At 35.1% G+C, this 19,791-nt stretch overlaps 2 protein-coding genes across 2 annotated transcripts in view; both read right to left on the bottom strand.

Moving 5' to 3' along the window:
• Positions 1-19,791, bottom strand: part of LOC148940057 (protocadherin-like wing polarity protein stan) — a 421,746-nt gene that overhangs the window by 171,086 nt on the left and 230,869 nt on the right. The window lies entirely within an intron of this gene.
• LOC148940058 (uncharacterized) overlaps positions 1-19,791 on the bottom strand; it is a 139,178-nt gene that overhangs the window by 11,821 nt on the left and 107,566 nt on the right. The window contains exons 12-13 of the mRNA XM_089105803.1: positions 13,800-13,982; positions 10,918-11,122 (exon numbers count right to left, since the gene is read on the bottom strand). Of these exons, the coding sequence (XP_088961929.1) occupies positions 10,918-11,122; positions 13,800-13,982 (388 nt within the window). The remainder of the gene's footprint in view (positions 1-10,917; positions 11,123-13,799; positions 13,983-19,791) is intronic.

Below are 19,791 nucleotides of genomic sequence, written 5' to 3'. Positions count from 1 at the left end.
GTAGTCAATCCATTTTCTAAACTAATAACTTCAGGCAACTTAGAATTCCTTTTTTTTTTATAATAGAATTAATTAAAGACCACGTTTTGCGAGGAGAATTTTGAGCTTCTTCGAAAGACTCTTTATAATACCTATGTTTCGACAATCGTATCAGTGCGGTTAATTTATTGTTGAAGGTTTTAAATTTTTTAATATTATAATCAGTTGGATTCTTTAACTGCTTTTTAAATAACTGTTTTTTTTTATTAACTGATATTGAAATTCCAGACGTTATCCACGGCCTTATAGGAAATTTTTCTCTGCAAATTTTCTTCGTAACAAATGGGCAACTAGAATCAAGGCAGCAATTAAAATTTCTTAGGAAAGTATCAGTTGCCACATCTGTATCCTCCGTGGATATTACATCCTGCCAATCCTATAGACCAAGGCTTTCATTCAAGTTTTTTAATGTTATTTTATTTATTAACCGTACTTGACGTCCCCTACTTACCTGCGGTATATTATAAGTACAAGCTAAATCTGAAACCAGCAAGAAATGATTCGATATATCACTTAAAACAGCAAAATTTGCTTTAATTGGTAAAGATGTAAAAATATTATCAATGAGAGAAGCAGAACTAGGTGAAATTCTTGTAGGTATCAGGCAAGTAGGAAGCAGATACAATGTAGAAAAGCAAGAAGACAATAAATCAACAGAAGCTTCATTTGAAGCTTCTAGAAGGTCAATGTTGAAATCTCCGGAGAGGATAACATCTATAGTTTGAAAATGAGGTTGATGCAAAAAATCATGGAGTTTAGAGAGGAAAGACTTGACTGGAGAAGAAGGAGGTCGGTATACTACGCAAAAAACTATATCTTCTTTTCCAAGACTAATTTCAGTTACCATTACTTCAAAAGCATTTCCTCATGAGAACCTTCTAAATTTACAAGGCGTCGAAAAGAGATACCATCTTTAACTAATGCTGCCAAACCACCTTGGTGCCTAGTCAGTCGGTTTTTGAAAGTAAATTGATATCCAAGAAAAGCAACATCAGGAGCCGTGTCTATAAGAAAAGTCTCACAGAATCCAACGACATGACAAGATAGCTTATGAACTACATCGACAAGATCATCCTGTGAACTAAAAAAACCTCTACAATTTAAAAATCCTGTTCTCACAACCCCGGTACTGGGAAGATCAGAAACCTCTATATGAGATAGTAATGAGAAATAGTGAACATTTCAAAATCCATTTAAGAAGGATGAAAAACTGCTGCATTTTTAAGAAAGTTTATTAATTCCTTAACAGCAGACCACAGTAATTCAAACCCTGTTTAACATAAAGAATGACTTTCTATCATTTAAAGTTAACAGCTGAACCCAATAGATCTGGGCATCCTAATATCTTTTCTAACAAGATTGACAAGCTTATCTGAACCCTTTTATCAGGTGTGCGTATAACTGAACCACCGTGTAACTCAACCACAAGCAACTGAGCCCCTGTAACTGAACCACCGTCTACCTTAACCACCGTGCAACTGAACCACCATGCAGCAGAACCACCTTGCAACTGAATCCTTGTGTAATTGAACCATCGTGTAACTGAACCACCGGGCAATTGAACCCCATTTAACTAAACCCTTGTACAACTAAACCCCGTGAAGCTCAGCCCCATTTAACTGAAACCCCATATAACTGAACCACCGTGCAACTGAATAAAGTACAACTGAATAAAAGTACAACTTAAGAAAGTGCAACTGAACCACCGTGCAACTGAACCACCATGCAACTAAACTACCTTGCAACTGTACCCTCGTGTTACTGAATCATCGTGCAACTGAACCACTGAACTCAGTTTTTCGGTATTTTAAAAATAAGAGGCAATATTATTGGGTAGAACACATGTTAGAATTGTTACATGTTCAACATTGTTGGAATTGTTTGTTTCTTAAGGTCAGATGATTAATAAAAAGCTTTGTTTTATTTTTGCAAAAAAAGGACATCCGATGTCAAAAACTATTCAAGCTGATTTATTTCTCTTTTTTTCAGATGAATCAGACCTTTCCGGATGTTGAGTAATAAACATGACTGTGTTCAAAATATTTGACCTTTGTGAATCTAGATAACGAGCTTTGATCAGCTGTCTTTGAGGAGATTGCACCTAAAAAAGGATATGGGAGAGGGACTGGTAACACTCCAGCCTTTTTGTCAACATTCCTTCAGCACGCCCTGAAAGTTTAAAATTCATACCCTGAGGTTAATGCCCTCAGCTGTTCTTGACAAATTGCAGATACGTCGTCTTGAAAAACTGGAGGCACATAGTATCTCTTGATTTAGTTGAAGATGGTCCTAAACATTTTACGAACGATGTGACGGCTGATATCATCGACCATTGTCAATATTTCTAGTATTTCCTATTCACAACCAATAAAGGAAAAAAAGATTTTGATTATGTTAGGCATTCTTCTTGACATTCTCCTAAGGTTTGACCTTAATACTCCATGTTTTTTTTATTTACAGGATCAAACATGCCCTCTTTTCTAGATAAAAAAAACACCTTGTATGTTAATAATAGGCAACTCACATAAATTACAGCCCTTGCACCAGGGGCTAGGGGTTGTGAACCCGGTAGGCGTAGTTATTTAACCTTCAAACTGTTTTAAATAAAATAGCCATCTCAAAATTATTGATCGGATGTACTTGGAGAAAAGAGGGTGATGTCTTTAAGAGGTCTAAAAGACGTCTTAAAAAGTGCACTGGAACTTAATTTTCCATAAAAACCTTATGTGTTAATATTGAGTAACTAGCTTAACTTACAGGTTTTGCTCCAGGAGCTGCTGGTGGGATTCTTAACCCCAGAGGCATGGTTATTTATTTGACCTTTTGATTATTTTGAACAAACAAATTTTTTTAATTTTGATCAGATGCACTTGGGGGGAAAATTACGGTTAAAGGGGAGGGCTGATTGTCCTGTCATCACCTTTGATTCTTCAAAATTGAACTTGAAATCTAAATTTCCAATCGAATGAACGTTCTTTAAAGTTTGCACGTCCATCCCTTCTATAAAAACCTTAAATTTTAACAAAGGATAACTTGCAATAACCTACAACCCTTGCCCCGATGATTTTGGGGATTTTTTTAATCATGTTTTATTATTCGGTTGTAAATTAAAAGTTGTAGTGCCATTTTTAAAAGTCAAAGGTGATTGGAGGGCACCCCCTCCCCCATATCCCGGGAAAAACACTTCCTGTATAAAATACCTGCGAAAAATACGACCTCGCAGAATATATGCCCCCCCCTGGAAAATAACTCCCCGTGAAATATCTCCCCTCCCCCCCCCCCCAAGAAAAAATGTCCCTTGCGATTGGTTGGTATCCAATCTCTTTCGACTTATAAAAAAAGACTAGAACTGCCTGGAGATTATAAAACAATTTTTACCTCTATCCTCCTCTTGTCTCTCCCTCATCTCTCTCTCACTCAGACTACATGTCTTGGTTTTGTCTCCAATTGGCCAATGGCTTGATTGTAACTTGAATTTAGAGCTAATTCCGTGTTTATCCGAAGGCTCAATGAAAGCTGAGATATGTTGGCATTAAAATGCACCCTTTGAGGTATCTCCCCCTCTCCCTAGCTACAAAACAACCATAGAGCCTTATTGCAGAAGTTTAAGTACCTTTTAAGTTGTTTAATTTGTCCATTGCTTACAGACAGTGTTTGTTATTGGGAAACATACGGACATTTTTAGCGTGTTTTCTGATGGGGGGGGGTCTGGAGGATTTTCTATGAGAAGAACATTTTTGCACGGGGGGGGGGGGGCAATACTTTACCTAAATTCTCTTTTCCACTTTCCTTAGCACTTCTCAGCTAAACTAAAAAATAATAGAACCCATATAAAATATTCAAATTTAGAAAACCATATTTTCTAGGAGGGGGGTATTTTCCAGGGGAGGTTTTTTTCCATGGGAGGGGGGATAAATACCGAGACTCGTAGACAGTGACAGGGCGAAGGGAATCCCCACTAACACACATAAAACAAGAGAAATAAATCTGGCTTTAAGAGTTTGTGACTTAAGAATTTAAGCTTTGAATTAAAATTAAGTAGTTGCGGACGTCAAGCCATACACTAATTGTAGAAAAAGTCAAGACAGATAGTCCAAGTGAGTGAGATGGCAAATCTGGCTTAAGTTATTTCATTTGTTGATAGATAAGTCTATCTATTTATTTTCATTATATTTTCTTCGTTTTTGTGACAACAAAACGGATCCTTTTTATTAATCATCTTGACAGTTATTTATATCGTGACTTTAAAAAACTTGCAACAGAGTTCAGTTATACGAGGATTCAGTTACACGGTGGTTCAGTTGCACGGTGGTTCAGTTGCTTGGTGGTTCAGTTGCACGGTGGTCCAGTTTCACGGTGGTTCAGTTACACTGTGGTTCAGTTCACTGTGTTACACTGTCAGTTACACTGTGGTTAAGTTGCAGATTTTTGCAGATATGAGCTTGAAACCTATGTAATAGGGTTTTCTAATACGCTGAATCTGACGGTGTGATTTTCATTAAAATTCTTTCACTTTTAGGGGATGTTTCCCACCTCTTTAAAAAATCGGGTAAATTTTCTCAGGCTCGTAGCCTTTGATGAGTAATACTAAACTTAATAAAATTTATATATTTAGAATCAGCATTATAAACACATTCTTTTGATACATTTATTGACATCAAAATTCAGTTTTTAAAAGTTTCGATTACTATTGATCCGTATCGCTTGTTTTTTTATTGTTTTTTTATTACGTATATATTATTACGTATAGGAGGGGGTTCTCCCCTTAGTCAATAACACGCTGTTTACGTTAAAAGTTAAAAAAAAATTTGATTCACAAACCCCTGAATCACAAAGGCCGTTTAATTAGAATAGATAGCTCTTTTGAAAGTACTAAAAAAAACTGTAGCGTAAAGATCGAGGTATTGACTTGGGGGAGAACCCCCTCACATAAGTTATAATTTTTGTTCGTTTTAAGTTCTAATGTTGCTTCTTACTTTCAGTTGAAAAAACTTGTTTTTTTTATTATTTAATTACTGATCGTTTTTTAAATAATGCTTGGAAATCCGGCGCCCCCTTCATAGAAATGTCCCTTACCCCAAAGAAAAATCCTCCATGGAAAGATTCTCCAGAGTAACCCCCTCCTCTATCCCCCCTCCAGAAAAAAATCTTTCCTGAAAATGTCTGTATACTTCCCAATAACCAATAAATAATGCTGGCAAGTCCGGCGTCCCCTTCATGGCAATTTCCCTTCCCCCATGAAAACTTCCTTCATGGACGGATCCTCCAACATAACCCCCGACCCACCCCCCCCCCCCACTACCAGAAAGAAACCCTCCTGAAAACTTCTGTATACTTCCCAATAACCAATACTATATGTTAACATTGGGTAAATTTCATAACTTTTGGCCCTCCCCCTGGAGACTTCGGAGAATTAAGTCATCCTAAAAGACATATTTATCATATTTTCGACCATGCTAAACAAAATGGCTATCTGAAAATTTTGATCGGGTGATTTGAGAAAAAAATGAGCGTGGGAGGGGGACTAGTTGCCCTCCATATTTTTTTGTCACTTAAAAAGGGCACTAGAACTTTTAATTTCCGTTCCAATGAGCCCTCCCATGATATTCTAGGACTACTGGGTCGATACGATGACCCCTGGGGAAAAGAAAAAAAAAATAAATAAAAAATAAACACGCATCCGTGATCTTTCTTCTGGCAAAAAATGCAAAATTCCACATTTTTGTAGATAGGAGCTTGAAACCTCTACAGTGGGGTTTTCTGATACGCTGAATATGATGGTGTGATTTTCATTAAAGTTCTATAATTTTTAGGGGGTCTTTCCCCTTTTTTTTTTAAATCAGCCAAATTTTCTCAGGGGCGTAACTTTTGATGGGTAGCACTAAACTTGATGAAAGTTATATATTTGAAATCAGCATTGAAATCTAATTCTTTTGATGTATCTATTGGTATCAAAAACTCGTTTTCTAGAGTTTCGGTTACCATTGAGCCGGGTCGCTCCTTACTTACAGTTCGTTAACACGAACTGTTTGATATGTTCACAAAAATTAAGAAGAGAATTAAAAAAACATAATATGGAAACAGCATTTAAATCAGGACAAACTATATGCTCTTTGTTAAATAAGGGAAAAGACAAGGTACCGAGAAATATGCAAAAGGGAGTATATAAAATTCCATGCTCTTGTGGTAAATTTTATGTGGGAAGAACACAACAGATTTTAGAAAATAGGCTACAGCAACACAAGAATGCCATAGATTGATCTCTAAAACAAAATAAAACACTGGAAACTTTCGATTCAGCTGTTGCAGAACATGTTTATAATTTTCCTCATCACAGTATTTTATTTGATCAAACAACAATCGTGGATACGTCTGTAGGATTTTTACAAAGCTTCAGGGAAACTATAGAAATAAAAAAGATAATATATGGGGGTATTAGTATCAATAGAGATGAGGGGGAATTTAGGTTCAATTCAATTTATAATAGTTTAATTAAAAAGCAGGTAAGATATTCAACCAGTACTGATTTTAATAATAATTCTGAAACGAAAGATGACCTTGCGGACAAAGGTCAGAATGGGTTAAATGCTGGGAAAAGTAAACAAACTACACCTATGCTTGCAAGCCACCGAATCCGTTCAATTTATAATTCAAAAATTGGTTAATGAACTTGTGAGATTTAACTAGGGGTTATGGGCCGGGGGTTAGATGACCTTTACTGTTTTGGTTTAAGTATAAGTATATATTTTCATTTTTTGATAGATTTCCATTTATATACTGTGAGGAGGCGAGTTTGAATCATTATAAACATTCGATTTTGTTTATACGCCAGTACATGTAAGTGTTTATTTAATATTTGAGTTTTGTTTCCTATTTATTTATATTTTTTCGTTTTTTTTCTTTATGTGTTTAGCATGTTTTATTTTGATTTAAGTTAAGTTTTTGAAAAAGAAAATTTTTTGTTTCGTTTTCTCTTTTTTTTGTCGAGAAAGGCTCCCAGACGTAGGGCCGAAATATTCGGAGTATGTTTGTTTAATTAAGTGTTTATTTTATTGTATTCACTGCTTTATAAAAATGAAAACCCGTTTTTGTTGCTTAATTTTCGTATTCATTATTGAATATTACAACTTCATGTGACAACAAATTGCGTCCCCCTCAAGTATTTAAAACTCAAGACTCCTGTGAGAGAAAAAACTCTTAGGTTTTTTTTTATTACAAGCAAAAGAGCAAAAACTGTGAGCCGTTGGAAACAAATTAGATGCAATTGCCATGTAAATAATTTACTTTTATTCATTTTTCTTTCTTTTTAATCCGTTTGTAAGGTATAAAGCGGGAAAAAGAGACATCAGTGCTACCTATGTAAATTTGAAATTTTCCTTGTTACTCAAGGTTGCAGACTGTAAACCTCCAATAGAAGATTTAAAAAAAGAAATTATTTCAATGGTACACTTTTTATTCTAATTTTATATTGTTTTTGAGGGGTCTTAGGCAGAGCCGTTACTAAGGATGGTACCCCCTAAGAAAAATTAATTACAGACCCCCCTCTCAACTCAAATATAGGCAAAAAAGCCAATAAAAGTGAAAACTATGATCGAAGTGGACATACCCCTATTTGCGGCGTCCACAGCAGCTGAAACGGTTGCCTCAGCCCTTTGAACTGCTGTTATCTTATGTTTTGTCTGAAATTTTTAAAACTTTTCTTGTTGTAAGTATGAATTGCAGTTCAGTTGTATCAGAATGAAAATTGCTATGTTTAAAATAATGCTCCATAAAAAATATTGGTTACTAGACAATTCCTTTAGAGATTAAATAAAAAAAGCAAGTTTTTTTAACTGAAATTAAGGAGTGACATTAAAACTTAAAACGAACAGAAATTATTCCGTATATGAAAGGGGCTGTCCTTCCTCACCGCCTCGCTCTTTACGCAAAAGTTTTTTATTGTTTTAAAAAATAAAGCTGTGAGACAGATTCAAACTTTGTGTGTGATCACAAACTGCGATAATTGGATTATTTTTTCAAGTATGAGGACAAACTATTACGCAAGTGTACTTTTTGAGAGTCTGACCAAGGCATTTTGATTATTTAATTAGTTGCTGCGCTGTTTGTTCTAGTGCACTTTTTATTTGAAAATATGAAGAAGCAGGATTATTTTATACTTTGATTTGTCTATCACGAAAAAGCATTTTGAGGAGTGAATGAATGATTTAAAACAAATGATAGAAGATCTGGGAAAGGAGAATTCAGCTTCAAGGGAAGAAAACGCTGGTTTGAAAACTATTCTTAAGCTTGTTAAAGATCATTGCTTGAACACGGAAATATACGCCAAACGAGGAAATCTTTTTATACACGCAATTCCTAGTAAGGATGACAATAATATCGAAGAGACAGTTAAAGATTCTTTGACAGGAATGTAGGTGCATAATTACGAGGATGTCCACTATCCAGTTTACATTTATCTATTGAATTAGAAAGAATCCCGAGCGTCCCGCCCTCACAAGCTTGCACCAGCTGCTGACCCTATTTATTGTTTCTGTCTTGAACCTGAAGCACAAGGAAAATATCCTAGCTTGTTTTGGTAACCAAAGAGACTCTAGAAGAAGCATCAGCACTAACTTTCCTTTGGAGATTACGAAACTTCGGAAGGAAAATTCGGGTTTGGCTTATAAGCTACAAAATTCTAAAGTAGCCGCCGTGCGAATATTGTTAACCAAAGTGATGCAGCAGGGCATTAAGCTTTGGTTAAAAAGGAAAAACACATTTGGTGCTCACATGTAAACCAAATAAAGAAACTTAAATAATACCATGGGAACGGAGGACCCACCATTTGATACGGACCACATTGTCCAAATAATACCCTGGAGATATGAAAAGACTTAAAATGAGAAACAAAAAATGTATATTTAGGCCAAGTTAAGTGACAGACAAGTAATTCAAAGCAAATGAGCCAAATTCATTTGAAAAATCTGTTATAAAAGCCATAAACTTTATCCGTGATTAATAATCGTAAAAGTAACCTTCGATCGTTATTTGGAAATGTTGTTATATTTTCCTACCAACCGAACCAGAACTTAAAAAAAATAAAGTAAAGAAGAATCCAAATTACATCTTTCTTCACATTCCGTCAGAGGTCAGCTAAAAAAAATTCTAGTATCAATTTATAACGTTATTTTAGTCTCTCGATTAATCCCAGTCGGTACGCCAAATTAGTCAAGTCAAAGCATAAGGCACCCTACCAAAGTTTATTTACCTTATGACCGTAATTATACCCCCTATAAAGGAAGTAATAAGGTATCAACTATAACCTCACTTTACAACCTTAAACTCACTTTACCACAAAAACACCAGAAATTACTATTAAAGAATAAATAAAATAAAAAACGAAGAGAAATTAAATAAACAATCATAGCAAACATTATGACAGGATATTTGATCAGTTTTATGGTAATGTCGAAACAAGTTTTTGGAAGACTGTCTAAAACCTGTGACAAGATGGTCTAGCACCCATAGCCCCGCGAACAACATGTAGAATTCTAAAGTCACTAAAATGAGAGCAAAATCTCTGGAAAGCGTATAAGGAAAGACAAAGTGACAAAAATCTAGAGGCGTTTAAAATATACTGAAATATACTAATATCGCAGATATGTAAAGCTTCACTGTCATATTTTACTAGGAGACTTGTAGAATCTGTATAAAATGTTTAGAAGAATCGGGATGTGATTAAAGAAGCTACACGGCAACTATGAAACCATTTAGTTGCCCCAAATCTCTGAAAATAGACCATAAGTTGATTACAGATGAAGGCCAAGTTCGACATGGATGTTTACTTTTCTGTATTTACTTTCAGTAATCCGTAATCTCCACTTGAAATAAGCAAAAGTTTTTCAATCCACCACACATGTTCCTGTCCATCTCTCAAGTCTGAAAAAGTCTATACACTTTCGTTGTGTTCAATGGCATTTCAGTATTGCCACAGGGATTTTCCATCATGTTTTCCTGGCATCTTTCAACGTGTGAGTGAAGTTAACCCACGTGCAGTTGAAAATCGGGAAGATTTATTGGTTTCTCTCATGCACTCATTGCGTTCAGACTTTGCTATTGCCGTTGCTGTGGGGCGTGCCTGGAACTCTATTCCTGTTGGGTTTTGGGATTCTTATATCCTGGTTTCTTTAATAAGACCAGAAAAGATTTTTGTTGGAGAAGAAAAATTGAAAATTAAAATGTTTAAATAAGGTCTTATTGAAAAGGATAATTAGTTGAGTGGAGTTTGTTCAATATATTTTAAGAAGCTGGCGTTTGTTCTTGATACTGTTAATGAATAGAGATTTGCTGATGAAGAAGGGTGATTTGGAGACCGTTTGTCTTCCAGCGAGCATTGTGCGATTAGATTTCTTGTTTGTTTTTCCTAGACCTAGTTTATTAAATATGATTAAAATATAGGGTAAAATTTTGTTTTGTTTTCCTAGTTAAAGGATCTCTGAAACCTTCGGAATTTTGTGAAATTTAGAGTGTTTGTATTTAAAGGATAATAGAACTTGAACTTGACAGGAACGTACATATTTTTTTACTGATTGATGAACGACACCTCGTGCTATTAATAATAGCAGCAAAACAGTTCAATGCCAGAAATTCTTCTTACGAAAGTTTCTTTTTCTTTCAAAATATAGAACAAGAAATTTCATCTAGGTAAATAAAAAAGCAGTACTAGTTCTTCGGGAACAATTAAAATGGTTTTACAGAGTCTAATCAGTTTCATGTCTAATCTCACATTCTGAATTTCTGTCAACCACCACCTTAACACTATAGTATTGACGCCATTAAAGAATTGTATTTTTTTCTCCACCCATTTGCGTAATTTTACTTTCATTTATTGTAACTTACCTTGATTATTCCGTCTTGCAAGTGCTTCCGTTTTATCCTTCCCATTTAACAATTCTTGCAACATATCATTCATGGAATCATTTACAGCAGTGATGTGCAAAACATCATCTCCATTCTCATCCGATACATTCAAAGACGCTCCCAACTTAAGAAGAAGACGAACGGCCATTTTCTTATTTCGTCTTACGGCCAAATAGAGGGGATTCTGGAATAGTCAAATTGAATTCTTTTCGTTTCAAAATATGGCAAGATTCTCCTTATGTTACTGTAAAAATATTTCAGTTAATCTAAGTATGCTGCTGGCGTTTTTAGTCTTAAATCTTAGGGCCCAAGATTTAATCTGTTTGGACAATACTCCACAAATCAAAGATATATTACTACTACTACTACTAACATCTCACTACAGCATCAAGCCACCTAAGGATATCGCAGCTACACTTGGTTAAAAGCAGCTAATTGGTTAAAAGATTTTTTTTATCCAAATAAGACAAAATTCCTTTGTGAAATAACTTTTCCAAAATCTTTGACAAAGAATAAAGTATTGTAATAGGTTGGTAATTATCAACATTAGTTTTATCACCTCTTTTATACCCTGGGATAACTGGGACAATTTTCCATTTAGTAGGGAATACCCCAGAAGATAAACACAAATTAAAAATATAAACAAGAGGTGTATGAATTACAGATGCAAGGTGTTTCAAAAGATTAGTTGAAAGTCCATCCAAACTTAATGAATTACCTCTATTTAAATCTACTAAGTTTTTTTGGAATTCATCAAGACTAACTGGGGTCAAAAACATACTTGTATCCTCTGATTGACAAAGGTATTCTTTATATGATTGAGCTGAAGTCGAGCCAAGACCACGAGTAACAGAACCAATACTAGCAAAATGAGCACTGAAAGATTCTGCAACGGCTTCATTTCGCTTTGATTCAAGACCATTTTTATCTATTAATAATTCTGGGTAAAAATTATTCCAATTGTTTCCCATCTTTTGTTTAATTAGATACCATGGTTTTTTTCGGTGAATCAAAATTCCTAAAAGAATTTTCAAAGTACTCGTTTTACCTCGTTTAAAGAGTTCTTCCCAACTAATTTTCTCAACTTTTAAACCGTATAATATTATCAGGGGATGGATATTTCAATCTTATCTTACATAGACGATTTTTTTTCATTAACTGACCTCAGGAGTTACTCATTAATCCATGGATTTCGTGGAAATTTTTTTAACGATGTATTTTTTCATAAGGACAATGATGGTCTAATCGTTCATTTAATACTCTATAAAAAATATCCAGTGATCTATTATTATCTGTCCCTTCTAAAACTTCACTCCATTCTACGTCACGAGGGGCTACTGTTAAATTGTATATATTTTTACGTGAAAGATTTTTTTTTCTTGTAATGATCTCCCTAATCAAAGTCTTTTGAGCCATATAATCCGACATAATCATACAGTATCTGATGATTCGTCCATAATCACAAAAGTAGCCTCACATGTATAAGGCGAGAGAATATTGTCAATAAGCGAAGTAGATGAGTCGGCTACACGTGACAGGACAAAACAAGCCGGGTATAAATTACAAGAAAGAGAACTTTCTAAAATCTGTAATGCATAATTATCAATCCCATGATGGTCTGAAGGTAAACATCTCATTAGGTCTATGTTGAAGTCCCTAAGGATCATGAATGGAATACGCAGACTTGAAAAGTAAACTAGCATACTTTTCAATCTACTTATGAAATTTACCTTACTAGAAGAGGGGGGGGACGGTATATCGCTACAATTAAGAGTTTTTCATTATTAGGCAAAAAAAATTCAACTACACAACATTCACAATTCATTTCAATATTAAACCGTAAAAAATCATCTCTCATTCGTGCAGGAATATAATTTTTAATTAAAACAGCTAAACCACCATGTCTTTGCTGGGTTCTATTTCTATGACAAAATTGGTAATCTTTGACATCAACTTTATTTGCAGAATTATCATCAAGGAAAGTCTCACGAGGACCTAAAATATAAGTGCCCGAATCAACTCAAAACTTTACGAGCACATCCCATTTGCTGAGCCATCCCTGACAGTTCCAAAACGGCATCCTCCTAGAACAAGAAATATTTTTTGTTATTTCAGTAAAACATACATATTGATTTGGTGGAATATTAAAATAATAGTTCTATTCCAAAACAGTCTAAACAACTGTTGAAACTAAACTTACTATAGTAAAAAATATTAGCGGATAACCACAAAGACATGCATTTTCGAATATATTGCAAAGTTGCCAATATGATAATTATATACAGTTGCCTGGTAGAAACTACAAGTAGTATCTTTGTTCATTTTTAATTTCTGCTTACGAATTAGTGTTATGAGTACGTACTTTTGTTGATTTTGCTTCCTTGTTTTGATTATATGTTTTTATTTTGTTTTTGTTTGTTTGTTTTTTTGGGGGGGAGGGGGGATGTTATTTCCTTGTTTTCTGATTTGTTTTTCTAACAGCATATATTTTTCAACCCAGAAAGGAGCATAAATCACTAATGTAAGACCTTTTTAAAATCGCTAAAGTCAAATTTCTCAATATATGAAAGGAAACAACGAAGATATTTTTTGAGATCCCGTTCAGATATTTATCTGATAAATTTCTGTGAAAGGAAAAAAAACATCACCTTATTTTCACTCAGTTATAATATTATTTTTTGTGGTGGTTGAAAAACTGTTTAACGTTTGACAAAGCAACTGTTATGTATGACAAAAACGTAAACACTCCGTAATTTGCTTATTACGCAAAATGTAGTTTTGCGTGTTTCTATGGTTGAAGGCAAATAGAAAACCAGGAGTAAAAATGTAAGACCAAATACACAAAGATGTTCGATACTTACGAGTCCGTTACAGTTTTTATGACCAAGTACTTGCTTCAAGTCATCTTGCTTTAGGTTCTTTATAACCCTACAAATTATATCGTCGTCACAGGTGCTAAAAATGTAAACAAAGAGAGACTCGGTCCATGCTAGTTTCTCTTTTTTGTGTTCCAAAATCGTCAACAAGGAAAGGTTTCTTTTTGGCTAAAAAAGAAAAACAATATTTACATAGATTGAATTTACCTTCAAAACACACTAATTTAACAGCAAATACTGCACAGAAACACACAAATATGGTGAAGACAACTCATTAAATATCCGCAGAATGGTATATGGATTAAGTTCTTAATGTCAAGTGGATTATGTTATTTTATGTGCTATGTGGATTTATTTCTTAATTTCATAATGTTATGTGGATTAAGTTCTTCTACTAAGTTCTCAATGATTTCACTGAGCTTTGGCTAAGAAGCAATTAAAAAAGAAAAGTTTTTTTGCAGATGAACGCAAAAAGGGACTTTAAAACTTAATCCAAACATAAGTTTAACTCAATTTTATGTGAAGGAATGACATTCTTAGCCACCTACTCCTTATGCTAAGATTGAGTTATGCCTTAAAAAAGGATTTTAGAGCAGAAAAAAATAAGGCGGTTCATATTAATAGGTGTGTACTTACGGATTGCCTTTAGAACATTAAAACTGTAATCGTTACTTTTCTTGTCTACATTACCCAGTTTTGAAGCATCAGGGAGGGAGGAGATCCAGAACCTTATAAGATAGAGTGAAAGACACAAAAGGTCTTTCACTCTATCTCATCATACTCCATTCCCCCATTTAAAGTATAATTTTTCGTTCAAAGCTGTAAAGTTGCTCTCTAAAATCTTTTTGCAATAGTTTTTTTTTCAAATTTTTAGTTTATATATAACAATCAGGCTTATTCATAAATATGAGGGAGCTAGATTCTCCTTTCTTTAAATTTTTGATAATTATACTTAAGCTTAATAGTTGTAATATAATTTTTCCAAAGAAAAGTAAATATATATTTATTTTTTATTTTTTTAATGGATCAGATTTTTTTTCCCAGCTCCCAAGTTAAACGCTCGTTCAAAACTTTTTTTTTCCAAACGATAGGAGGTAAGGTGTTCAACCTTTTTCTGTATTCCTCGAAAGCACTCCATGCGTAAACTGTGAAAATATTGGCCTAAAAATGCTCTTTTTGAGGCGTTAAGTACTCCCGCCTTACAAGAAAAATCCGCTGATCTCTACCCGAATAGCTTGTGCACAACTATAAAATATCCTATAACCTAATATTGTACTAAATAAATTGTGTATAATTACAATTCATTTTAATTGACTGCCTCGGTTTGGATGTCCTCTCGTGCATTAAAAATGATCTTTAAAACTGGGAGGATTCTTGCATAGTAGTTTAGTTCAAAGTCAACTGGCTATCACAGAATTTTTTTTGATTTTACTTTGCCCTTATTTGACAAAATTGTTGTTTTGTGGGGTGAAATATGAAAAAATGGGCCTTTCCTGTAGCAAAATCTCGATTGTAACTTAAAAAAGGCTATTGAATCTGAAGTTTTTGTTCCAAAGAGCCATTTCCTGAAACTATGTTCACTAATTCGATATGGTTAGTCTTGGGGAAAAAACGCATTTTTTTCGTAAAGATCACTTTTTTATTAAAGAGAGGTGTTGAACCCTTTCCGAAAATTATGTCACTTAAAAAAGGCTATGGAATCTGAAGTTTTTGTTCCAAAGAGCCATTTTTTGAAACTCTATGTTCACTAATTCGATATGGTTAGTCTTGGCGAAAAAATGCAGTTTTTCGTAAAGATCACTTTTTTATTAAAGAGAGGTGTTGAACCCTTTCCGAAAATTATGCAAAACTGTAATGGAAAGAGATTACAATGCAGATAAGTGTCTATTTCTGTCATTTTGTGCCACGAAACTAAAATTTTGGCTCGGCTAGGAACAAAGGTTTGTCAAGCGATATTTCTGAGATGGCCCATTTTCAAAGACCATACTGCCAGACAGTGGTCTGTTTGTCTCAAAACATATATGCAGTCCAGAAAAAATGTTAATAGCGATTTTGAAGTATTACATGTTTGAAAACCAACTCACGGGGCTAGAAGAAGGAGTCAATTGATCGTATTGCTTGGAAGATCGGTATAAAGGGGCCTGAAGTCTAAAATTATTAATGCAAGTTTTATCACTTTTCGCGAGAGGTCCTTCAGATAAGTATCAAGGGGTATTTACAATCTAGCATCCTTTCATCGGAGAGAATTTATTTTGATTAAGTATTCAATATAAATCTTAAGGGGAAAGAAACTTCTTTCTTATTTCAAAATATATTTTTCTGAATTACAAACTATATTCACATACTCTACTGCACACATCAGGAAAAACGTGGGTATCCCCCAAGGCATTTTTGTCAAATGAATCCCCACTATAAATTTGGAAACCACACCTTTAAAATTATTTTAGTAATTTATAACCACTCCCCCCCCCTCGCTAAAGAAAATTATAGCTTCCACGCCTTTTCCAGGAGCTAGATGTTTGAAAAAGGTGAAAGTTTCCCCGTAAATATATGATAACTTTCAATATGATACAAAACACATAAAGCGCTGCCTAAGTTAAGTGCGATGTAGGCAAGATATATTTTTGTTGTTTTTTCTGACCAAGGCACTTCGTAGAGAAGGAATTGTCGTAAAAACTTCAACAGAGGCTAATTCGATTGGATATTGAAAGTCCTATGGCCCTTTTTAAGAGTCAAAAGTGATTGTAGGGCAGCAAGCCCCCCCCCCTCCACGACATCATTCCCCCAAACACATCCCATCCATTTTGTTAAGCATAGTTGAAAGGTCCAGCAATTATGTATTTGGGGATGACAACCCCCCCCCCCAACAGACCTCAGGCCAAGGGCTGTAAGCTTTACTAGTTGCTCATTATTAACATATGAGGTTTTCTATGAAAGAGGTGGTCATATAAACGTCGGAGGGAGCTCATTTGATTGGAAATCAGAAGTTCTAGTGGTCTTTTTAAGAGCCAAAGTGATCAGAGAGCATATAGCCCCACCACGTCCACTTTTCTCCAATTGTATCCGATAGAAATTTGGAAATAGTCATTTTGTTAAAAAAAAAAAATCGTCTAAATATCATATATCATGTAACAAGGCCTTCAGGGCTGACACAACCCCCCAAAACCTGGGGTTAAGGGTAGTAAGTTCCGGGGGCATATAAGGTTTTCATAGAAGGGTGCTCGTACAAACTTTAGAGGAGGCTCAATTGATTGAAAATTTAAATTTCTAGTTCCTTTTTAAGAGTCAAAAGCGATACAAGGGCGACTAGCCCCTCCGCCTCCTTCCCGAAACCCTCTTTTCACCAAAGTCATCTGATCGAAATTATAAGATAGATATTTTGTTCAAAATAGTCCAAAGAACATATAACAATGCTCTCAATGCTCCAAAGAAAATATAACAATTATCTATTATTTTTTTCTGACCAAGGCACTTCGCATAAAAGGAGTGGTTATATAAATTTCAAAAGGAGTCTATTCGATTGGAAACTGAAAGGCCTAGTGCCATTTTTAGAGTTGAAAGTTATTTTCGGGCAACAAGGCCCCTCTCCCCAACCTCTTGTCTCCAAATACATCTGACCCAAATTTTGAAAAGGTTATTTTGTTCAAAGTAGTCCAAAGGACCAATAATGATGCCTCTGGGGTTGAAGCAACCCCCCCCACAGCCTCGAGACAAGGATCTGAGTTATGCCTCGGGGCATAGAAGGTTCTTCTAGCCTCCTTTTAAAGACTCAAAAGTGATCTGAGGGCAAATCCCCCCCTCCCGCCACCCTCTTTTCCAAATATGCATCCAATAGATATTTTGAGATTGCCATTTTGTTCAATATGGTCCAAAGATAATAAATAATGCCTCCAGGATTGACATAACCCCCCAGAGCCTAGGTTTAAGAATTGTATGCTATGCGCAGGGGGTATATAAGGTTTTTATGGAAGGGGTCGGTCGTAAAAAGTTTCTCAATGACAGGGGGGCTCATACTCACTCACAAACTCACACTCACTCACTCTCACTCGTTTATACTCACACTCACTCACTCACTCGCTCAGTGAGTGAGTATTCATATTTTTATAGGCTATTTATTTTGACAGCCTAGATCCCTTATGCTTTGTTAGCTTTAACTTGCATTTGAATGCAAATATTTTAAAACTTTTGAATACGTAAAAACTTTATTTTTTAAGAATGGCAACTCAAAAATGTATCATCCTTGGACCCCCTCCCCCAAAAACAGACTTTGAAAGATAAATTTGTGGTTAAGAAGAAAGTTGAAACTTTAAAGTTATTTGGAGGGGATGTTAAAAAGCATAAGAATACACTTTATTTAAACTGATAGTTCTATTGCCCTTTTCAAGAGTCAAAAGTGGTTTGAAGGCACCCAGCTCCTCTCCCTAGTGCATTATTTTCCAAAACACAACCAATAAAATTTTTGAGACAGCCAATTTGTTAGCATAGTTGTAAGGTCCAGTAATTATGTAGTTGTGGATGTCAACCCCCCCTCCCCTCCCCCCAAACTTGCCAAGGGAAGGGATGTAAGTTAGGCAATTTGTCCATTGTTTACATATAGTATATGCTATTGAGAAAGGTGGCCATGTTTGACCTTTACTTTCCAAAAAGACGAAGGGCATTCAGGTGAGACTTTCAGAGGACTTTGAGAAGAGTATTTGACTAAGTCAAAACATGTTGTGTTCATACGGGTTGTCAAAAGGGCGTAACTCAGTAATGAAAGAATAAATTAATTTGGAGCTTTCAGGAAATGATTAGATAGGTGATCAATTGACCAAAAAGGCAGTGCTTACACACTACTATTATTACTACTACAACTACTACAACTACTGCCACCTCTACCACTGCTACTATTACTACCACTAAGACTAAGGCGTATGTAGCGGGTACTATCAAGGCTTAGGATATTGAAATGAGTATCTGAGAAAACGTTGTAGAGAAAATTCATCTAAATCAAAACAGGCTATTTGTACACAGATTGTCAAAAAGCGTATCAACAATATTTTTGGAACAGCTTACCGTATAGAGCGGTAGTGGAAAGAGACATGTGGAAAAATTTTTGGGGAGGGGTCTGCTACTTGCAAAGAGCATTTGTCCACTGGGTTTCCCTTGAACTTAAGCAGCAGCTTCCACTCCCCCTCCACAGTTTGCAGGAATACAAGTAAAAACTGTGTCCCATATTTTACCCGCAGGTGCGCAGTTAGTCCTCCAAGTTAAGAACAAACATTATGGAGCTGAATAGGAAGAAAGACTTTTTATTGCTTTATTTCACCCTTCACATCTTTTTGTGTTACCTTTATGCTCACTTCTTTGTATAATTGCATAAAAAGACAAGTTTTTTTTAACTAAAAGTAAGGAGCAACATTAAAACTTAAAACGAACAAAAACTATTTCGTGTATTAAAGGGGCTGTCCCCCCCGTAACGCTTCGCTCTTTACGCTAAAGTTTTTTATTGTTTTAAAAAATAAAGTTGTGAGACAGAGTCAAACTTAAGCGTAAAGAACGAGGCATTGAGGAGGGGACAGCCCCTTTCATATACGGAATAATTTCAGTTCGTTTTAAGTTTTAATGTCGCTCCTTACTTTCGGTTAAAAAAAGCTTGTTTTTTTAGTTAATTTATGAACGTTTTTGAATTAATGCAGCTTTAATTTTGGCTCACCGTAGATGAATAATTAAAACGAGATTCGCATATTAATTTTACTTTTTTTGGCTAATTGGGTTTCTCGAAATTTTGTTTTGACGCTACATGCATATCAGTTGACGTAGCGAACACCTACAGCTGCATGTTTTTAATGAAAGTGCTAGGGAGTTTGCTCCCTAGTTAATACCTTGCTCTTGACGCTAATGTCCGTGTTTTGTTCGAATCACAAGCCCCTGGATCACAAGGACCAGTGAAGCTGAATGGATAGCTCTTTGGGAATACTAAAAAACTTCAGCCGAA

Source organism: Artemia sp. Qi Xiang Cuo, chromosome 20 (assembly GCF_049724085.1).
Source record: "Artemia sp. Qi Xiang Cuo chromosome 20, ASM4972408v1, whole genome shotgun sequence".
Taxonomy (NCBI): Eukaryota; Metazoa; Arthropoda; class Branchiopoda; order Anostraca; family Artemiidae; genus Artemia; species Artemia sp. Qi Xiang Cuo.
This window is presented reverse-complemented; position numbering and strand designations above follow the sequence as displayed.